This window comes from Staurois parvus, unplaced genomic scaffold (assembly GCF_062004578.1).
Source record: "Staurois parvus isolate SC_StPar_1 unplaced genomic scaffold, SC_StPar_1.0 ptg001072l, whole genome shotgun sequence".
NCBI lineage: Eukaryota > Metazoa > Chordata > Amphibia > Anura > Ranidae > Staurois > Staurois parvus.
The window spans coordinates 1,134,683-1,153,430 of NW_028318868.1; the positions used below are offsets into that span (position 1 = coordinate 1,134,683).

The 18,748-nt window shown below is 39.8% G+C and overlaps 1 protein-coding gene across 15 annotated transcripts in view; it reads right to left on the reverse strand.

Moving 5' to 3' along the window:
• SCAI (suppressor of cancer cell invasion) overlaps positions 1-18,748 on the reverse strand; it is a 1,319,466-nt gene that overhangs the window by 1,126,644 nt on the left and 174,074 nt on the right. For all 15 annotated transcript variants that reach the window (XR_016307572.1, XR_016307574.1, XR_016307571.1 and 12 more), the window contains exon 2: positions 2,274-2,403. Coding sequence is in view for 10 of the 15 variants with exons in the window: in XM_089658464.1 (XP_089514590.1) it covers positions 2,274-2,377 (104 nt within the window). In the remaining 5 variants the exon portion in view is untranslated. The remainder of the gene's footprint in view (positions 1-2,273; positions 2,404-18,748) is intronic.

Consider the following 18,748-nt stretch of genomic DNA (forward strand, 5'->3'; position numbering starts at 1 on the left):
CCGATCCATCCTGCGGGCATCGTCGGAGGGGGTGTCACCAAGTGTTACCGCACCGAGTGACACCAACCCTAGGGACACCTCTGCATAAAAAAAACTTTCATAATCTCTGTAGGTATATTTGCTGGAGACACTTAGACTGGTTGACACACTTGGAGTTACACTATCTATTGCGATATTGCCAGACTCCATAAATGCCATATATACAGTATACACATAAGCTAGAAGAGCTTACAGACAGATAGCAAATCTTAGGAATTGCCTTCATACCCGAAGAGAGACCAGGCACTGATTTTAGTATTGCTAGTGTAAGCCAGATGAGAGAAAAGAGAAAAATGTGATCATGGGAGTAGGAAGTTGTGTAAGGAACAGAAGGGATTTTTTGAGCAATCGTGGAACCTGTCACATTTACATTAATAAATTACTGTCATTTTACTGTTCCAGCAGGGCCATTACACCAGTAAATTTCAGCGTACTTCAAATCAAGGCTTATTTTCAGTGGGAATGCAATGGTCCTCAGCTCTGGCAGCTCCAGGACTGAATTTATGTGTTGGCAACGGGTGCTGGGGTGTGCTGGAGGGTTTAGTGATGCTGGCTGCAGGGAGATCTATTGTTGGCAGGAGTCTATTGTTGCTGGGGGTATTTTATTCCTTGGGTGGTGAGGGTCTATTGTTGCTAAGGGGATTTACTGATTCAGGCTGCAGGGGATCTATTTAACTGTCTCTTGTTATCATTAAGGAATTCCATATAAATTGCTTAGCACCACAAAATGATTGGTTCTCTATTCTCTAAGGCCCCATTCACACCTGAGTGTAGTGTTTTTGTGCTTTTTGTTTGCGTAGTTTTGTGCGATTTGTTCAGGCATTTTTGGGCTTTTTGAGTTCTGGCGTTTTTGTATTAGTCGATAGAGAAAAATTTAATGACATCAATTGTTGTCAGGTTTTGCCATACCAGAAAATGCATCAAACCACGCATTTTGGGAATGAAAATGTGCCAAAAATGCTTCAATTTGCCCAAATGGAGCTACAAAAGTAGCTCCAAAAATTTTTGAGCTTCAGGTGTTTTGCTTTAGATGACTTGGAGTGGAGATGTAAACTATCATCATAGAGTAATATTGATTTTTTTTTTCTCCTTAGTGTTTTGTAGCCCGAAGCTCCAAAACGCTCAAGGTGTGAATGGAGCCTAAAGGGGGGGGTGCTGGGAGGTGGGTACAGGGCAGAGACAAGGCACAGTGCTCTGGGGTGGGTAGGGGAAAGAGACAGGGGGTGACTTTGGGGAGGGGGAATAACTGCACCTATTCTCTAAAAAATGCACTAAAATGTATCCCATTATTATCACTGTCCCAGACAGTGCAGACTTTTCAGTCTGTGCAAGCAGCTGTGTCTCTACCTCCTTGGAAATACTGGGTAGGGCAGTATCTCCAATAATTAAATTAGCACTGTACACACCCACAAGCACATCTACCCATATAATGACTCAGCATCACACTCTCCATTGACAAGATCATCGTTCACTCCTACTGGCTTTTCATAGAGGCAGATATCATCATCTATTGTTGTTACCTTATCTCTCTAAAACAGTCACATGAAGAATCAATACAAAATTATGCAACTGAAGAAACAACTCACCACGCTCTACCAGATTTGGGCTTGTGAGAAGATGTCAGTACTCTGACTCAGAATCCTGTTAGCCAGTAAATGTTAAAAATAAGCAGCACTTGACAAGATCCTAATAATGTGAAACTTTTATTGATGTATGGAAACAAAAACCATGTACAAAGCTCCTATTACAAGTTTCAGACTAAACGGCCTTAATCATAGTTAGGCTGAAACTCATAAACAATTGCTCTGTACATGGTTTTTATCCCTATGAATCAGTAAAAGCTTCATATCTTCAAGATTCTGTCAAGTGCCAACTATTTTGGAATTAACTCAGTTTACTTTCCCATTTTGCTTGCCAAACATTTTGCATTTGTGAAAAAACAAATTTGAACTTCGTTTTGCAATATCATTCTGTTGTACATTTAGGACTGTATTCGCCAATATTTGTTTGTAAGCTAGAGAACTCCCCACAGTCTACCATAAATACCCCACTATCTTTCAAACTTAGCATAAACTTATCTTCTAGCACAACAGACCCCACTTCCCTTAATGTGCCCATACTGTAGGTTGTACTTCAATGAAAGTCATCCTGGTGTTGCAAAAAACCCAAATCATTCCCTGACACACCAAGAACATATTCATGCTTCTGCCTCTCTAAGCTAGTGTAATACAAACCTCAGACCATTGAACAGCTGTTTGGACTTATCAAGCAAGTAGCAGAAATCAGTGACGGTTTTTCTCTCCACCTGAGGGATGTCCTCATCGTTAGCGACTGACATTGCTCAGTTTTCTAATGCACTTTACCCTGAAAGAAATAATTTCACAATCAGTTCTTTGACCATGATATTTAAATTTCAATATTTAAAGCTGAAATTTTCTACCTTGTAAAGGAATTTTGATTTTGCGCAGCCAGTTGTATAATAGGTACTATTAGTAGACAGCAAAATCAGATCCACAAACCCAAAACAGAAGCAGTACAGCATGGTCAAGTATTGGAGCGAAATTAAGCTGGATCATAACAATAGGATACAGTATGCTCTGTTCTCACTGTGCTCTTTCCTTCTGTCAGCACAATTCAATCAGGATACTGCACACAACAGAGTTTGACTGGCTCACAGGACTGACCCTCCCTTTATGCTGTGCTGCTGTACAGTAGATTATGGGGGGGGGGGGGCAATATCAAGACAAACTAACATGTTTACATTGTCTACATTCAAAATGCTTTTGCATTGTGGTTTCATAATATCCATTTCTGTTGCGCTAATGAATCATGTGTTACCATCAAAAAGATAACATACACTATATTTTAAAAATAAATCACAGTGCACAAATAAAGTCCACTTATACAAAAGTGCAATATAATATCAACAGTGTCTTCAAAAATAATGAAGTGAAGATCTCCCAGAATGCAGGATCTAATTTTTAAAGTGAAGTTGAATGTCTTCCAAGGAAAACACCAAGGTGATCCCACCACCTGAAACCGGTAATATGCTTACCAGATCAATTGCCTCTCTAGCCAGAGAAGTCAAAACACACATAAAATGTACCATGGACTCAATTGGACTCCCATCAACTCCTCATAAATGGACCATCTGGTAAGGTAGAGGACCCAGCAATAAACCGCTTGTTAAGATACTGTATATATCTCTCCGTGGGAGGTCAAAGAAGAGAAAAGGGATTCCACATAGTATCAAGCCATTAAAAACAGGCTTCTTTAATAAAAATTATTGCACTTACATGATAACAAGAAACACATCACATGTACAAATTGCCAGCCAGCATATTCCCGATCTGCGCAATGTCAGCATGAATGTCTTCCTGAGACCCAGAGCGTCATGCTGAACCACCGCTAAAATATACAACAACATGAAACCAAGCCTCATCCTAGAGAGATATAGTAAAATCAAACCTCACTTTAGGAAAATAACCATGCCTCAATCTGAACTGCCCCAGGATCGAAACTCATCATAGGGACAAGTCGCATCCAATATAGAAATATTCACTATTAGTACTCCCCCTGTAGGGAAATATTTAAACTCCATCTTAATGGAAAAACACATATTGTGAACTAAATATAGTATATATGTAATACAAAAATGTAATAAATTACAAAATTTATAAATGGATTGACACTATGTGCAGTGCCTTTACTCTTCTTTGACCTCCCACGGAGAGATATATACAGTATCTCAAACAAGCGGTTTACTGCTGGGTCCTCTACCTTACCAGATGGTCCATTTTTGAGGAGTTGATGGGAGCCTAGTTGGGTCCGTGGTACTTTTATGCGTGTTTTGACTTCTCTGGCTAGAGAGGGAAAATGGCCTGGTAAGCGCATTACCATTTTCAGGTGGTGGGATCACCTTGGTGTTTTTTTTGGAAGACATTCAACTTCACTTTAAGATGAGATCCTGAATTCTAGGAGATCCTTACTGCATTCTTTTTGAAGTCACTGTTGATATATTGGACTTTTGTATAAGTGTGATTTATCTGTAATATAATGTATTTTATTATATTTGATGTCAACACGATTCCCTAGCGCAACATAAATAGATATAACCTTTAGAACTGTGTTATATATCACATAGTACTGTTGCTGATGTTTTGTACATGGTTTATTTTTGATGATTATTCTTCATATAAGAATGCAGTATTCACATCTTTATTGTGGTTTCATACTCTGACCCCCATCCTATTGTGTCCTGTAGTCCTGTAGGGAGGAGGATGAAACCACTAAAGGTGGCAGGGGACACAGGTGTCTGACACTCCCATTGTCATCTCCCAAGTGTAGAATGCCGACAAATTTGATGAAAGTTTCAGGATTTGAGTGAAAGTAGGAGATAGGGAGAGATGCAAGTATAATAGCTCTTCTACAGCAGGAAACTGCTGTTATTAAAGAAGAGCTAAGGTGTCCCTCAAACTCATCTCTAAACCAAAACTCCACTTTTTTGTGCTCCAATGGACTGTGGCCTGCAGCTCATTTGAGTATAAAAAAGTGTAAATTCAGTGTTTGAGCTAGACAGGAGTTTTGGACAGAGTGGAGAGGAATTAGAACCCTTGTAAGGTTTTTCTTGCTGTACTCCCAGTTAGGGAGAATCACCCTCTCTATTTGTCCTGTTTATCGTTAATGAATGTGAAAATAAACAAATCAGAAATTTTGGATTTATACCAGAACAGGAATTGAAGGAGATCTTCCAATGGGCCAATGTGGACATCAGTTCCAGTGGTACCCCAAAAGTCCCTTGCATTCCATCCTGTGTTAGCTATGGGACAGGAAATGAAGTGAAATCCCCTAATGGAACGCAAATGGAAAAAAAAAAAACTACTGACAGAGGCATAGCCCTCCCTTACTTTAACCAAAATGGAAAAAATGTTTTGCCTTTTGTTCTGCTTTAAGTGATTTGACTAGGTAATTTAAAGAATACAACATTTTTAAATCATTACAAAACCATATTAACTGAAGTTTTTATATAATTATAATTTCAACATGGAAGAAACAGATAAATACAAAAATTTTGCATACACAACTGTACCTGCAATCTCTATCAAAAAGTACAAAAGTATATGAAATACAAAAGCTAGCCAGCACCAAAAAAGTGTTTCACACCAATGTTATAAAGACAAAAGAAAGAATACAGAGCAACGCTATATAAAAAAAAAACAAAAAAAAACAGAGGACTCTAATAAGACCTCCCACAAAAAAGTGCAGAAAATAAAATACAAGAATGAATGTCTTTCAATTCAAACAAGTACCAAAATTACAGTCCAAACTTTGTGAAATGTGCAAACACAATTTTCAGTAAGACATACATAAACACACCAACATCCTCAGTATACACTGCCAACTCTATGTGCCTATTCTGCTCAAATTCATATATATGCTTCTTTAATTAAAATGGAGCTTAGGGCTCACGCCCCAAAAGTGCATTCACCTGTCAAGGGGTCCAGCGATGTCCTCACATTGAGTCGATTCTTCAATCGGCTTCAGGTGCTGGCACTGGCATCTTCAGTAAGGGAAACCAGATGTGAAGCCTAGTGGCTTTACAACCGGTTCCCTACTGCGTGCTGTGCTTTGTAAATTGGCCGCAGTCTTCTGGGACCTGTGACGTGTCCCAGAAGGCTGTGGGCGTTTGGGGGGTATACTGACCTGGAAGTGGGAGCAGATACCCGTAAAAAACAGGTAACCGCTCCCCCCCCAAAAAGTGCTGAATATGGCAGTGGAGGGGGGGGGGGGGAGGAAGACAAGTGGAACTTCCTATTTTAGGTGGAGTTCTGGATTAAAGAAGGTCTACAAGTGCTTGTAGATCAAAGAGATTAGTCTCCATCACTCCTTCTCTTTTTTAATACCCTGGATAGCTCAAGGAAGGGAGAGACAAACCAGAGTGCTCAATGTGATCTTAAAAAGTGTTACTAAACCCACAACAGTAAAATCAGCCTGTATATGCAGTAAAGCATGCTTATTATACTCACTGTGGAACCTAAAGTTTCGGGACTGTCAGGAAAAGTCAGGATCAAACAGCGTTTTACACAATGCAGAGTGACTCCACGCAATATGTCTTATCAGGAGACAAGGGGGGGAATTGCCTCTGCATTGTGTAAAACCGCCATTTGATCCTGACTTCTCTGATCCTCCCCTTCTTCAAATTCCCCCACCCCCCTTATCTCCTGATAAGACACATCGCGTGGAGTCACTCTACACATGCACAGTTTGGTGTGTATTGCTAGAGAGGTTTTTTTTTTTTTTTTCTTGGGAGGATCAGCACTGGAGCCAATCAGCACTGTTCTGACAGATCAGGGGTCCTGCATCTTCCTAAAGCGGAATGAAAACTCCTTGTAGAAGCTTTAACATGTGCTCAGGACGTCTATCAGCTGGACACTGATAGAAGTCACAAAGACTGCTCCAACTACTGATGAGAAAGGTATTTAGCAGTTTATTTTTACTAAAATAATTGCAATTCCATTTTCTGTGTACTGTGGAAGACCAGATATAGTGATTGCAGGGTCCTGGGTTTAGTAACACTTTAAACAACCACACACATAGAAATCCATTCACATAGAGTTTAAATTAGTTCCAAAAATTAAAGTAGCGCAATCAACGAAATTCTTGCACACTGAGTATTCTTCTCAGTGCTCTCCACACAAAAGTAGTGATGATGTGATAATCTCCAAACAGTGCATGAAATCTGCTCATCTTACAAACACAGACCCCTTAAAGCGGAGTTCCACCCAAAAGGGGAAGTTCTGCCTTAAAGACTGTTCCCCCGCTCCCCATTAAGGATTGGCACCTTTGGGGAGAGGGTTCCCGAAATTGACAGGTGTCGGCTCCCACTTCCGCTGCGATCGCCTAGGTGATCGGAAGAAGACATTGTCCTCCTAACCTCCCTCCCAGTTTTATTCTGGGACACGTGACAGGTCTCAGAAGACGACGGGGCTATTCAGGAAGCGCAGTGGGCACCCGGCTATGAAGCCGCAAGCTGTCACAGCTGGGTGCCCACACTGCAGCTGTTGACTTATTTTTTTACAGAGTGAGTGCAACTCCGCTTTAAGAGGGGTAGCTTTACAAAGTGACTCAACTTAACCATCATCAAACTCGAGGGTGCACAGGACACAATAGAAATGTAAATCATTAAAAAGAAATATAAAAGAGTAAGAATTAAACCTGGGTGGCTAAATACTAAGATACAAAGGCATGTTAACAAGAAAAAAACAGTTCTTTTAAAAATTGTTAAGAAATCAAAACTATGATTCGGCACTTATATTGATGGCAAGCTTGCAAAATATTTGGTTTTTATGATTAATCATAATTAATAATATGTGTGAATTGTCGCCTTAAACCGATGATATTATTTAATTCTTCAGTAAAATAACTGAGACTAAAAGATATACAAGTTAAGCTGAGACAGTAAAATATGGGTAAGTTAGCTGAGACAGCTAACTAGCTGAAGACTATATTTAGGCATAGCTGGTTAAAAGTATCTGGTAGTAATGTCAAGGGTATTAGGAGGATTCATTATAGATTTACTATTACATTATGTATTTTAATAGTATCTGTGTGTATTTAGTATACGTTTCTAACATTGATACATACATAGTTTAGTGATTATACATTGATATGTTCTTAAGCTATATTATTCTTTAAATGTATAGCTGAGGGTTACATCATCTGCTTACAATATTATATACCTCAGCATACATATGTTCCTGTCCATCAAAAACATCATATGTATAGCATCCCCTTCCTTTTATGAAATGGCTTTGCTAAGCAGTAATAATTTCCATAGAAGGTATTAAGATCACTAACTATGACGTAAATTTGCCTCATAAAAGACCATGAGACAACGGACAAGAGAGACACTCACACAATAACACTGACACTTTGTCACACATGCACACACGTATGAGAAGCTGGAACAGGTGCTTACTGAAGTCAAAGTTCGTCACTTCCATCTATTTCCGGCTTCTTCAACAAAGTCTCGAAGGACAAGAACATGGAAGACAGAACAGCACATGGCCGGACTTCTATGACAGATAATGGTGACTTATCTTTCAACTTTTGCTTGTTATTTCTACAGTATTTTTATCTACATGGAACTGTTCATAATACGCTTTACATTGTTATTTTACACCATTGTGTGATAGAATAAAATCACACTTCATTTTTTATTTCAATGGCTCTTTCATTCATAATCGCCTCAAGACACTAGAAGAAGTATTATAGGTGTCTAAAATCCAACAAAAATGTAAGGCCTAAGGGTCACCATCGGCATTCCAAAACTACAAAGAATGCAACAAGAAATGCAAAATCGCAATCAGGATAGTTAAATAGATTATGAGAGACACATTGCAGAGGAGAGTGAAGCCGAAAATCAGCCAGATGGCTGCAATAGCTGATCATTGTATTCTGGCAGGAAGGGGGGGGGGGGGGGCTGAGTACCCCATGTCAGAATACAATAGCTCAGCAGGAGAGATCATTGCATTAACTTTGCTTGTGTTCATACAGTGATCTGTCAGTTTTTTTCCGTTCAACCACAAAAGACTAAGCATGTGCCCAGCTTTAAACAAAAACCCCATTTTTTCCATATACATTAAAAATAAAAAGGCAACATCATGACATATTGGCCCCATAAAAGATGATCAGAAGTGACGGTAGAGAAGGCACTGTATAAAACACATTCTTCTCCTCCATTTATAAGAATGAAAAGAAAGGGTATAATAAACAAGACTGTAATTGATAATGACATTTTATAGAATGTCCCCTTATGGCTGACAGAAAAGACTGAAAAAAATTAATGTGCATAAATCACCAGGACCAGATGGTTTACAATCGAAGTTTCTCAAGGAACTTATCCATGTTATAGCCAGACTATTATTCCTAATATTTAAGGATAGTTTACTGACTGGAATGGTACCAGCAGATTAGCTAAAAGCTAGCGTATTTAACAGAGGGCAGAAATATATACCTTAAAATTACAGACCAGTCAGCCTAACATCAATAGTATGTATCCTATTCAAAGTCCAAGAATTTGTTGATAATAGTATCATTAGTGCCAACCAAAATGGATTAATGAAAGACCATTCTTGCCAGACCAATCTTTTAACATTGCATTAGGAGGTAAATCTTCATCCTGTTCCAAAATTTACTTATCTGTACCCCTTTGAGTTGATGGAGAATAAAGGAAGTAGTAGGAATGAATGTGAGTAATTTCATGACATGTTAGACGATAGACTGGTGAACCCAGAAGGTCAGTTTTTGTCCTTGAGAGGGAAATTACAGGGAATAGAATGTACATTAGCAAATATCTACTGCCCTAATAAGAACCCAATGGTATACCTGGACAAAAGAAATAATAAATAAATTAAAGGAAAAGTGAGCACTCTCTAGGTAGCAGCTGTAGCAGTAAATGTAACCAATATAAAACCTCAATAGTAATCAAATAAATGAGTGCAGCGCTAAAATTAATATATAAAATAATCCACATAAAATAAAATAGGTTAAATGCCAACTAAATGGTAACAGTCCATAAGTGACTATCTGTGCAGGTATAGGTGAAATAGCAGCAATACTTCAGTGCTGGTGCTCCAGATTAGTGGGGTAAAAATACGCACTTACCATATGCGTAATGTAAATACGCATTGAATCAATTAGTGGAGGTCCCTTTTAGGAATCGGATATAAGCCAGGCCAAGCATAATCCTCCCTCTGGATAATGGTGGTGCCTCAGGAGCTCCCAGGTGGTAAAGGATCCAGTCAGCCAGAGGTCCCCTTTAAGGGATGAGTGGGTGTAGAAGCCTGTGAGACAGGGACTCCCTCATCTGGATACTGCGGTGGATCAGGTGGGCTCTAAAAATTAATTGCTCCACATGGGGAGACATAAAAAGTGCCCGTAGTGGAGTAGGTATTGTAAACAAATTTTATTAAATAGCAGAATTTGCAAATTCCATAAAATGACATAAGGTAAAAGAGGGTTTTAAAATGGACTAGCCGTCTATATGGCAACCCCTCTGAAGACATGCGTGCGCACGAAATGCGTAAGGAGGAGCCAATACATCGTGACGTCACGCCGCCGGAGCCACGTGAAGGCCCAGCAGCCATCTAGCCTATGGATGGTTAGTCCATTTTAAAAACCTCTTTTACCTTATGTCATTTTATGGAATTTGCAAATTCTGCGATTGAATGTCATACATTCTATTTTCAAATGTCAAACATTTTCACATTTATATCTCAAATAATTGGGAATGTCTAGTGCTAAGTTCCCAATATAATGATATATCTTCCTTCTCTTTAATCATTTAACTATTCTACATTCCAGCTCAAACTCTGTCTCCTACAGTGGCTTAGTGGTTAGAACTCATAAAATGTGCTCTGAACGTCATCTAAGTCACAACAATAGAAGAACACAGTCTGCTGAACATAATACTACACAAACATTAGATGTTGCCATGGTTTAATTGCACATAACATGTAAACATTCACAGTGCAGGGAGGAAAAAGTATGTGAGGCCCTAGCTTAATGACTTCTCCCAGAGCTAATTGGAGCCAGGAGTGAGCCAAGCTTGACTCCAATCAGTGTGATGATATTGGATGTGTTGCTGACAGCTGTCCTGCCCTTAAAAAAAAACACACCTGTTTTGGGTTTACTGGTTTCAAGAAGCACTGTCTGATGTGAACCATGCCTCGCAGAAAAGAGCTCTCAGAAGACATACGATCAAGAATTGTTGACTTGCATGAAGCTGGAAAGGGTTACAAAAGTGTCTCCAAAAGCCTTGATGTTCATGTGTCCATGGTAAGACAGACTGTCTACAAATGGAGAAAGTTTAGCACTGTTGCTACTCTCCCTAGGCGTGGTCGTCCTGTAAAAATGACTGCAAGAGCAGAATGCTGCATGAGGTAAAGAAGAATCCTAGAGTGTCAGCTAAAGACCTACAGAAATCTCTGGCACATGCTAACATTTTTGTTGACACATCTACAATAAGGAAAACATTAAACAAGAATGGAGTACATGGGAGGACACCACGGAGGAAGCCATTGCTGTCCAAAAGAATATTGCAGCACGTTTGAAGTTTGCAAAAGAGCACCTGGATGTTCCACAGCGCTACTGGCAAAATATACTGTGGACAGATGAAACCAAGATTGAGTTGTTTGGGAAGAACACACAACACTATGTGTGGAGAAAAAAAGGCACAGCACACCAACATCAAAACCTCATCCCCACTGTAAAACATGGCGGAGGGAGCATCATGGTTTGGGGCTGCTTTGCTGCCTCAGGGCCTGGACGGATTGTTGTCATTGATGGGAAAATGAATTCCAGAGTTTATCAAGACATTTTGCACGAAAACGTACGACCATCTGTCTGCCAACTGAAGCTCCGCAGAGGATGGGTGATGCAACAGGACAACGACCCAAAGCATACAAGTAATTCAACAAAACCATGGCTGCAACAGCACCGAATACGCCTTTTGGAGTGGCCCAGTCAGAGTCCTGACCTCAACCCGATTGAAATGCTGTGGCATGACCTTAAGAGAGCGATTCACACCAGACATCCCAAGAATATTGCTACACTGAAACAGTTTTGTGAAGAGGAGTGGTCCAAAATTACTCCAGATCGTTGTGCAGGTCTGATCTGCAACTACAGGAAACGTTTGGTTGAGGTTATTGCTGCCAAAGGAGGGTCAGCCAGTTATTAAGTCCCAAGGTTCACATACTTTTTCCTCCCTGCACTTTGAATGTTTACATGTTATGTGCAATTAAACCATGGCAACATCTAATGTTTGTGTAGTATTATGTTCAGCAGACTGTGTTCTTCTATTATTGTGACTTAGATGACGTTCAGAGTACATTTTATGCCCAATTCATGCAAAACCCCACGTAATCCCAAGGGGTTCACATACTTTTTCTTGCAACTGAGTTTCTGGCCTTAGATTGTAAGCTCCTTGACATTTATGAATGTACAAAAAATGGAGATTGGGTTGTGTCAGTGCCAGGAATATTGATCAATCAATTAAGATTTTGCCTAATGACTAGAAAGTAGAAAGGGAGTGAATCTTACCTGCTTCCTGTTCTTCTGACAAGTTTGAACTTTGCAAGTTTCACACTGTTTATTAAGTGTTCTTGCATGGCAAAACCACTTACTGTTATCTCACATATATATTCTTATTATTATAGCCAAATTTATCACCCTAACTACTCCCACAGTTTTTACACTACATAGACAGTAATATACCGAAACGTGCGGATTGTTCCCGATTGGTGTGCTATTTTGTGGAACGTTTCGCCGAATGGTTCACGAAATATCGGCGTTTTTGTGGTGAAATTGGTCCCATAGGAATGAATGGCGGAATGTTCAAAACTAGAGTGGGAGCTGACAAAAGCTAGAGTGTGAGCTGAAAAATCAGGACACGATTTCTAAACTGCCATCACTCCCTCATTTTCAAACCCACCTACACAAATCTTATATCAAAACGTTCAGCAATCCCAGCTGCCACTAAAAATGTCCACCACTAAGCCATAGTCCTGATAGTTTTTACAATATCACCATTTGTTTGCAACTCACGTAGCCCATTGACATTCATTGAAACTCCACTCTAGCCACCTCAAATTTGAAGGGCAATTTCTAAACTGCGACTGTGCCTTCATTTTTAATATTTCAGAGACATACTATGCATCAAAATGTAGGTCTGGGTCTTCTGAGTCTCACAATATAAAGCTCTTTGCTGTAAGATTTATAGTTTTTAAAACTACGACCATTTGAAGACACCAGTGAAGTGAGACATTTGGAGCAGTTTGTTTTTAACCGCTCTTCTCTGCCCTATTTGAAATCTAGTTTTGAATTTGTGACAGTTTGGCCGGCTTCTGGTTAAAGGTTTGGAAATAAGTTTTCTACAGTAGAGAGTATTTGAGGTGATACTGCTGCTAATGTTTTAATAAATGTATGTTTTCATGTAACTGTGAAGCACTCTGGGCAACAACATTGCAATTAAATGTGCTATATAAATAATTAAAAGTTGAAATGCATTTCTGACTCTATCAAGCTTGCCATGTGCACTTTTAAATTTGATCAATTAGTAAGTGTAATGTTTACTATCTTTACTCACTCCAAACACTCCACACAGTTACTCTGCCCAGTTCAACCTTTTCACAGTTACTCCAGCCACTCCACCCAGTTACTCTGCCCACTCCAGTTATAGACTACTAGTAGAGGCAAGAACACTTCACACAGTTTCCCCCGAAATTTTAGCTTTTCTAGTATTTCATTGAAACTTTGTTTCTCTTCTTTTAAACCTGTCTCCTTATACAACTTGACCCATTCCCCCACCCCCGTCATCACCTGTTCCTTCTAAAAATCTATGTATCACCGCCCCACTCTTTTTATTTAACTATTTATTTACTGATCAAGTTAATGTGTCTCATTTTCTATCAGCAACAGCTCAGATCTTGCATTATTATACGATTCCTAATTGTATCTCACCACTAGTCTGACTGAATTCACAATTTCTGGTCAGCCCCGTTCCCTTACCTATAATAACCTTTAGGGCCAGTTCACACTACATGTGTTTCAGTTGCTTGTTTTCGGCATCACAAATGCACAGAAAGAAGGTTATATGGTTGTCAATGTCATAGTTCACATCAGCACTTGCATTTCCAGTGCGTTGCAGGTGCTGTCATAAAAGTTGACCACGCTGCATTGTTTCTGCACAGAACTGTACTGGAAAGCGGTAATACGCACTTGAATGCACTAAACGCACATGTCCCTAATTGAATACAAAGAAAGTTGAAAAAACTAACTGGAAAAGATACAAAAATGCACTGCAATGTGTCCAAAACGCATCCAAAATGTACTTAAACACACTAAACATGCATGCAAAAACGCATCTGGAACACATCTAGACTGTTTCTATAGTGTGAACTGGCCCTTAGGACTTGTTCACACCATTTGTGGTGCAGAAACGCATGCAAGAATACACATTTTCCTGCACAGCAAAGAAATGCAATGCCCTTTGCAGATGTGCGCAGGTACCATGATGAAAACTTAATTGCACCTATACACGTCTATTAAAAACAGCCACAAAAACGCACGGCACCACACTACTGAGTGGTTAGGTGCAACACACTTTGAAAATAATATGCCTGCAGTATTTTTGGATTTTTCCACGTATTAGGCAGCCTATTGAAATTGGAAATTGGCTGAGGAAAAAAAAAAAAAAAAAGTATAAAATGCTACATTCACAAAGGTCCTCTGGCCTGTACAGCATGAATGAGTGGGTTGTATGCAGCTGTATGAACACAGGTTTTAATCTGACAGGTGTGAATGCGTGGGGAAGTGGCCCTGAATGCTCGCTCACTGTGTTCAGGGCTGTACACCTGCACCCAAATGCTTGTCAAATTAGGACCTGCAGCATTTCCATAGTGTAACATAGGTTGCCTGCAAACTGTGACAGCCACAAGAACAAACCACTGATTAACACTCTACAGGCCACAGCACCCATGTGAATGAGCCACAAGACCTCAATTACACACCGCTTTATTTATGAACTCAGTACAGTTTTATCATTTAGATTTCACAGGAATATGGTTGGGATTATGTCCATTAATAATGTTTTTAGTATATTTTTACCATAAATATAATTTGGATATTTTCTCTGGTGGTGGGGAGCTGTCAGGTATGCTGTACGGGCCCCGTAATATCTAACAGTGGCCCTGGGTGTATGCTTTTGTCTGTGCCACCAATATTGTTAGGAAGAACAATAACTTCTTCTATGGAATACCTCGAACCTCTGCTATGTACATCAATTTATTTAGGAATTGGACATGTTTTCAACTTAAAATACAATTATTAGTAATGTTTCCCCTGCAAATGAGGATCAGCTCCTTGGTCGAGAACAGCAATCTCGCCATGTCCATATATGGTCTGGAATTCCACAAAAGAACAATTCACAAAGCCAAAAAATAGACTTGCAAATTACCACTAAACTCTCCTAACTACACTCCCATCCACTCACACTCCCCACTACCACTTCTAGGTGTGTGCAAACATCCTTCCGCAAATGTGATGACGTATTTCCGGTATGACGGTTGCTCTAACGCCGCCTCCAACAGCTGTCTTGGCGTTTATTTGTGCACCATAGCAATTTTCCATGCGGCTCCATTGTGTATATGACATTCGCAAATATATGTTTGTAGTTCTATTGTGGATTTGGCATTGGTGAATATATGTTTGCAGCTCTACTGTGTATATGACATTGGTGAATATATGTTTGCAGCTCTACTATGTATATGACATCGGCAAATATGTTTGTAGCTCTGTGTATATGACAGGAGTTAAAATTTCGAGTCCAGAACTATTAGCTGGTCACAAAACTTACTCTCCACCAGTTGCCACACCCAACCCCACCCGGCCCCAAACCCCACCCCGACCTGCCCCTAACCCCACCCCCAACCACGCCCCCTCAAAGCTTATGAAATTACATTTTTCTTTAGCATAAATAGTCAAAAATATAAAACTACACAGTAATGTATATCCCAGCTCTCCTGTACTCCATTATAATGATATGACATGTATACAGTAATCATTACTGTATACAAGTCATCACTATAATGGAGTACTGGGGAGCTGAGATATACATTATTGTATACATATCATATCACTATAATGGAGTACAGGGGAGCTGGGATATACATTACTCTGTGGTGTGAATCAACCCTAAGTCCCTGGACAAGGTCAGTGTAACTAGTGAGATATCTGAAATGTGAAACAAATGTTGTGCTATGTTGCCAATTCAGATTTAAGTTGGTTCTATGTATCCCAATACAAAGGATTGCAATACTAATCAGGGTGGAAAAAAATCGGATTTTTTAAAAAAAATTTTTTAAAAATCGTTGATTTTTTTTAATTTAAATCGGATTTTTAAAAAAAAAATGCTTTTTGAGGAAAATATATTACCATCCAAAGGTTATTCCATCATGAAATAAAGATTAGTTTTTTAATTATGTAGAATAAGGCTGTATATGTTTAATTTTTTGGGTAAATAAACTCCATTAATCCATTCACAATGTCATGCTCTTCCAGAGGTTTTTGTAAGATTATTGGGCAGTTTCTCTGCCTACAAGATATTATCGCAGATGCTTGGTTTACTTTTGCAGTTCTCAAAACTGAATTTGACTCAGCGGAGATCACATGCCTCTTCTTCACAGCAAAAATGTTATAACATGAACAGAGTTAAGAAAAAGACCTTAATCCTAACTTCTACAAACCTATGAATAGAGAATCAACCCCTTCAGTGCTAAGTTTCAAGAAGTTCAGTGAATAGAATAGAAACAATATTTTTCTGATTGTTTGGAGTGGAATAGATCTGCACAAGAAAAAAGTGAAAGTGTGAGGAGGAATGGGCTGACAGTCTATGTTTCTTAAAATATATATATTTTGTTTAGCCAAATTAGTTAACAAACATGGATGTTTGTTTAAGCCAGGGGTCTGCAACTTTTAAGACATAAAGAGCCACTTGGACCCGTTTCCGAAGGGAAAAAAAAGACTGGGAGCCGCAAAACCATTGCAACATTTAAAACAAATCCGACACTGCATATATTGTTTCTTACCTTAATGCTATATACAGGATCGTGCAGTTAGCTTCATCCCCCATAGTAATTCATCCCCCCTATAGTAATTCATCCCCCCTATAGTAATTCATCCCCCCTATAGTAATTCATCCCCCCTATAGTAATTAATCCCCCATAGTAATTCATCCCCCACATAGCAATTCATCCCCCAGATAGCAATTCATCCCCCACATAGTAATTCATCCCCCACATAGTAATTCATCCCCCACATAGTAATTCATCCCCCATAGTAATTCATCCCCCCTATAGTAATTCATCCCCCATATAGTAATTCATCCCCCATATAGTAATTCATCCCCCCTATAGTAATTCATCCCCCATATAGTACTTCATCCCCCATAGTAATTCATCCCCCATATAGTAATACATCCCCCATAGTAATTCATCCCCCATATAGTAATTCATCCCCCCTATAGTAATTCATCCCCCCTATAGTAATTCATCCCCCCTATAGTAATTCATCCTCCATATAGTAATTCATCCCTCATAGTAATTCATCCCCCATATAGTAATACATCCCCCATATAGTAATTCATCCTCCATAGTAATTCATCCCCCATATAGTAATTCATCCCCCATATAGTAATTCATCCCCCATATAGTAATTCATCCTCCATAGTAATTCATCCCCCATAGTAATTCATCCCCCATAGTAATTAATCCTCCATATAATAATTCATCCCCCATAGTAATTCATCCCCCCTATAGTAATTAATTCCCCATATTGTCTCAATTCACTTACCTTTGCTCCGCGCGTTCCTCTCGCTGTGTTCCGGTCTTCAGGGCGGACTGTGAGAGGAGTTCGTCACGCTGCCCCGCCTACATCCTGGCTGCCCCGCCTACATCCTGACAGCCAATGATCCACGCTCCGCGGGCCGGATTAAAAGAGTCCTGACTTTTGAGGCGGCCGCCCGAGAGGAGGGAGGGGAGCGGGCGCCCGGCACACAGAAGAGCCGCATGTGGCTTGCGATCCGCGGCTTGCCGACCACTGAAACCCTATTGCCTGTCACCTGGTGGGCAGTGTGCTCCGGAGCCGCAGCAAAGATGAAAAAGAGCCGCGGGTTGCCGACACCCGGTTTAAGCAAATAACATATGCTGTAATGTTTGTTTCAGTTGAATAAATCTATTTATTTAAATCAAATCCACCCTGATACTAATACAGGCATACCTCGGTTAACCAACACCTCGGTTAACGTAATTTACGGTTTACGAATGAAAATCCATTGAAAATAATGCCTCGGTTTACACAATTGTTAATAATTTTTTCCGCAATTCAATTTATCACCACCAACCCAAATTCAAACCTTGCCAGACCAGTCACATGGAAACTCATTACGGTTTTCGAATTTAAATTTTTTTGGGGCCTAACCCTCAACATGGGCATTTCCAAAAAAAAATGAATTGTATTGGTCCACAGACCTGATTCATCATATGCCCGTGTTCTCTGCAGCCATGGCCAGGCATAGATATGAGAGTATAATGTGTTTTATGCATTTCAACAATACACTCTGTTGTCCTTGAGGTGACCCTGAATTTGACCGGCTCCACAAAATTCAGCCCCTTATAACTCACCTTAACCAAAAATTTGCAGATGTCTATACTCCCCAGCAAAACATCTGTGTTGATGAGTCCCCGATTAATTTTTCTAGCCGCCTTGCATTCAAACAATTTCTCCCCAGGAAGTGTGCCAGATATGGGGTCAAGATGTAGAAGACCTGTGAGAGGACAAAAGGCTATACTTACCGTATTTTCCGGCGTATAAGACGACTGGGCGTATAAGACGACCCCCTACTTTTCCTGTTAAAATGTAGTGTTTGGGCTATACTCGCCGTATAAGACTACCCCTCTTCCAATGCACACCAGTGGGAAGAATCGTGCCCCATCATTGGTGTCAGTGGGAGGAATAGTGCCGCATCATTGGTATTAGTGGGAGGAATAGTGCCCCATCATTGGTATTAGTGGGAGGAATAGTGCCCCATCATTGGTATTAGTGGGAGGAATAGTGCCCCATCATTGGTGTCAGAGCGACGAATCGTGCCCCA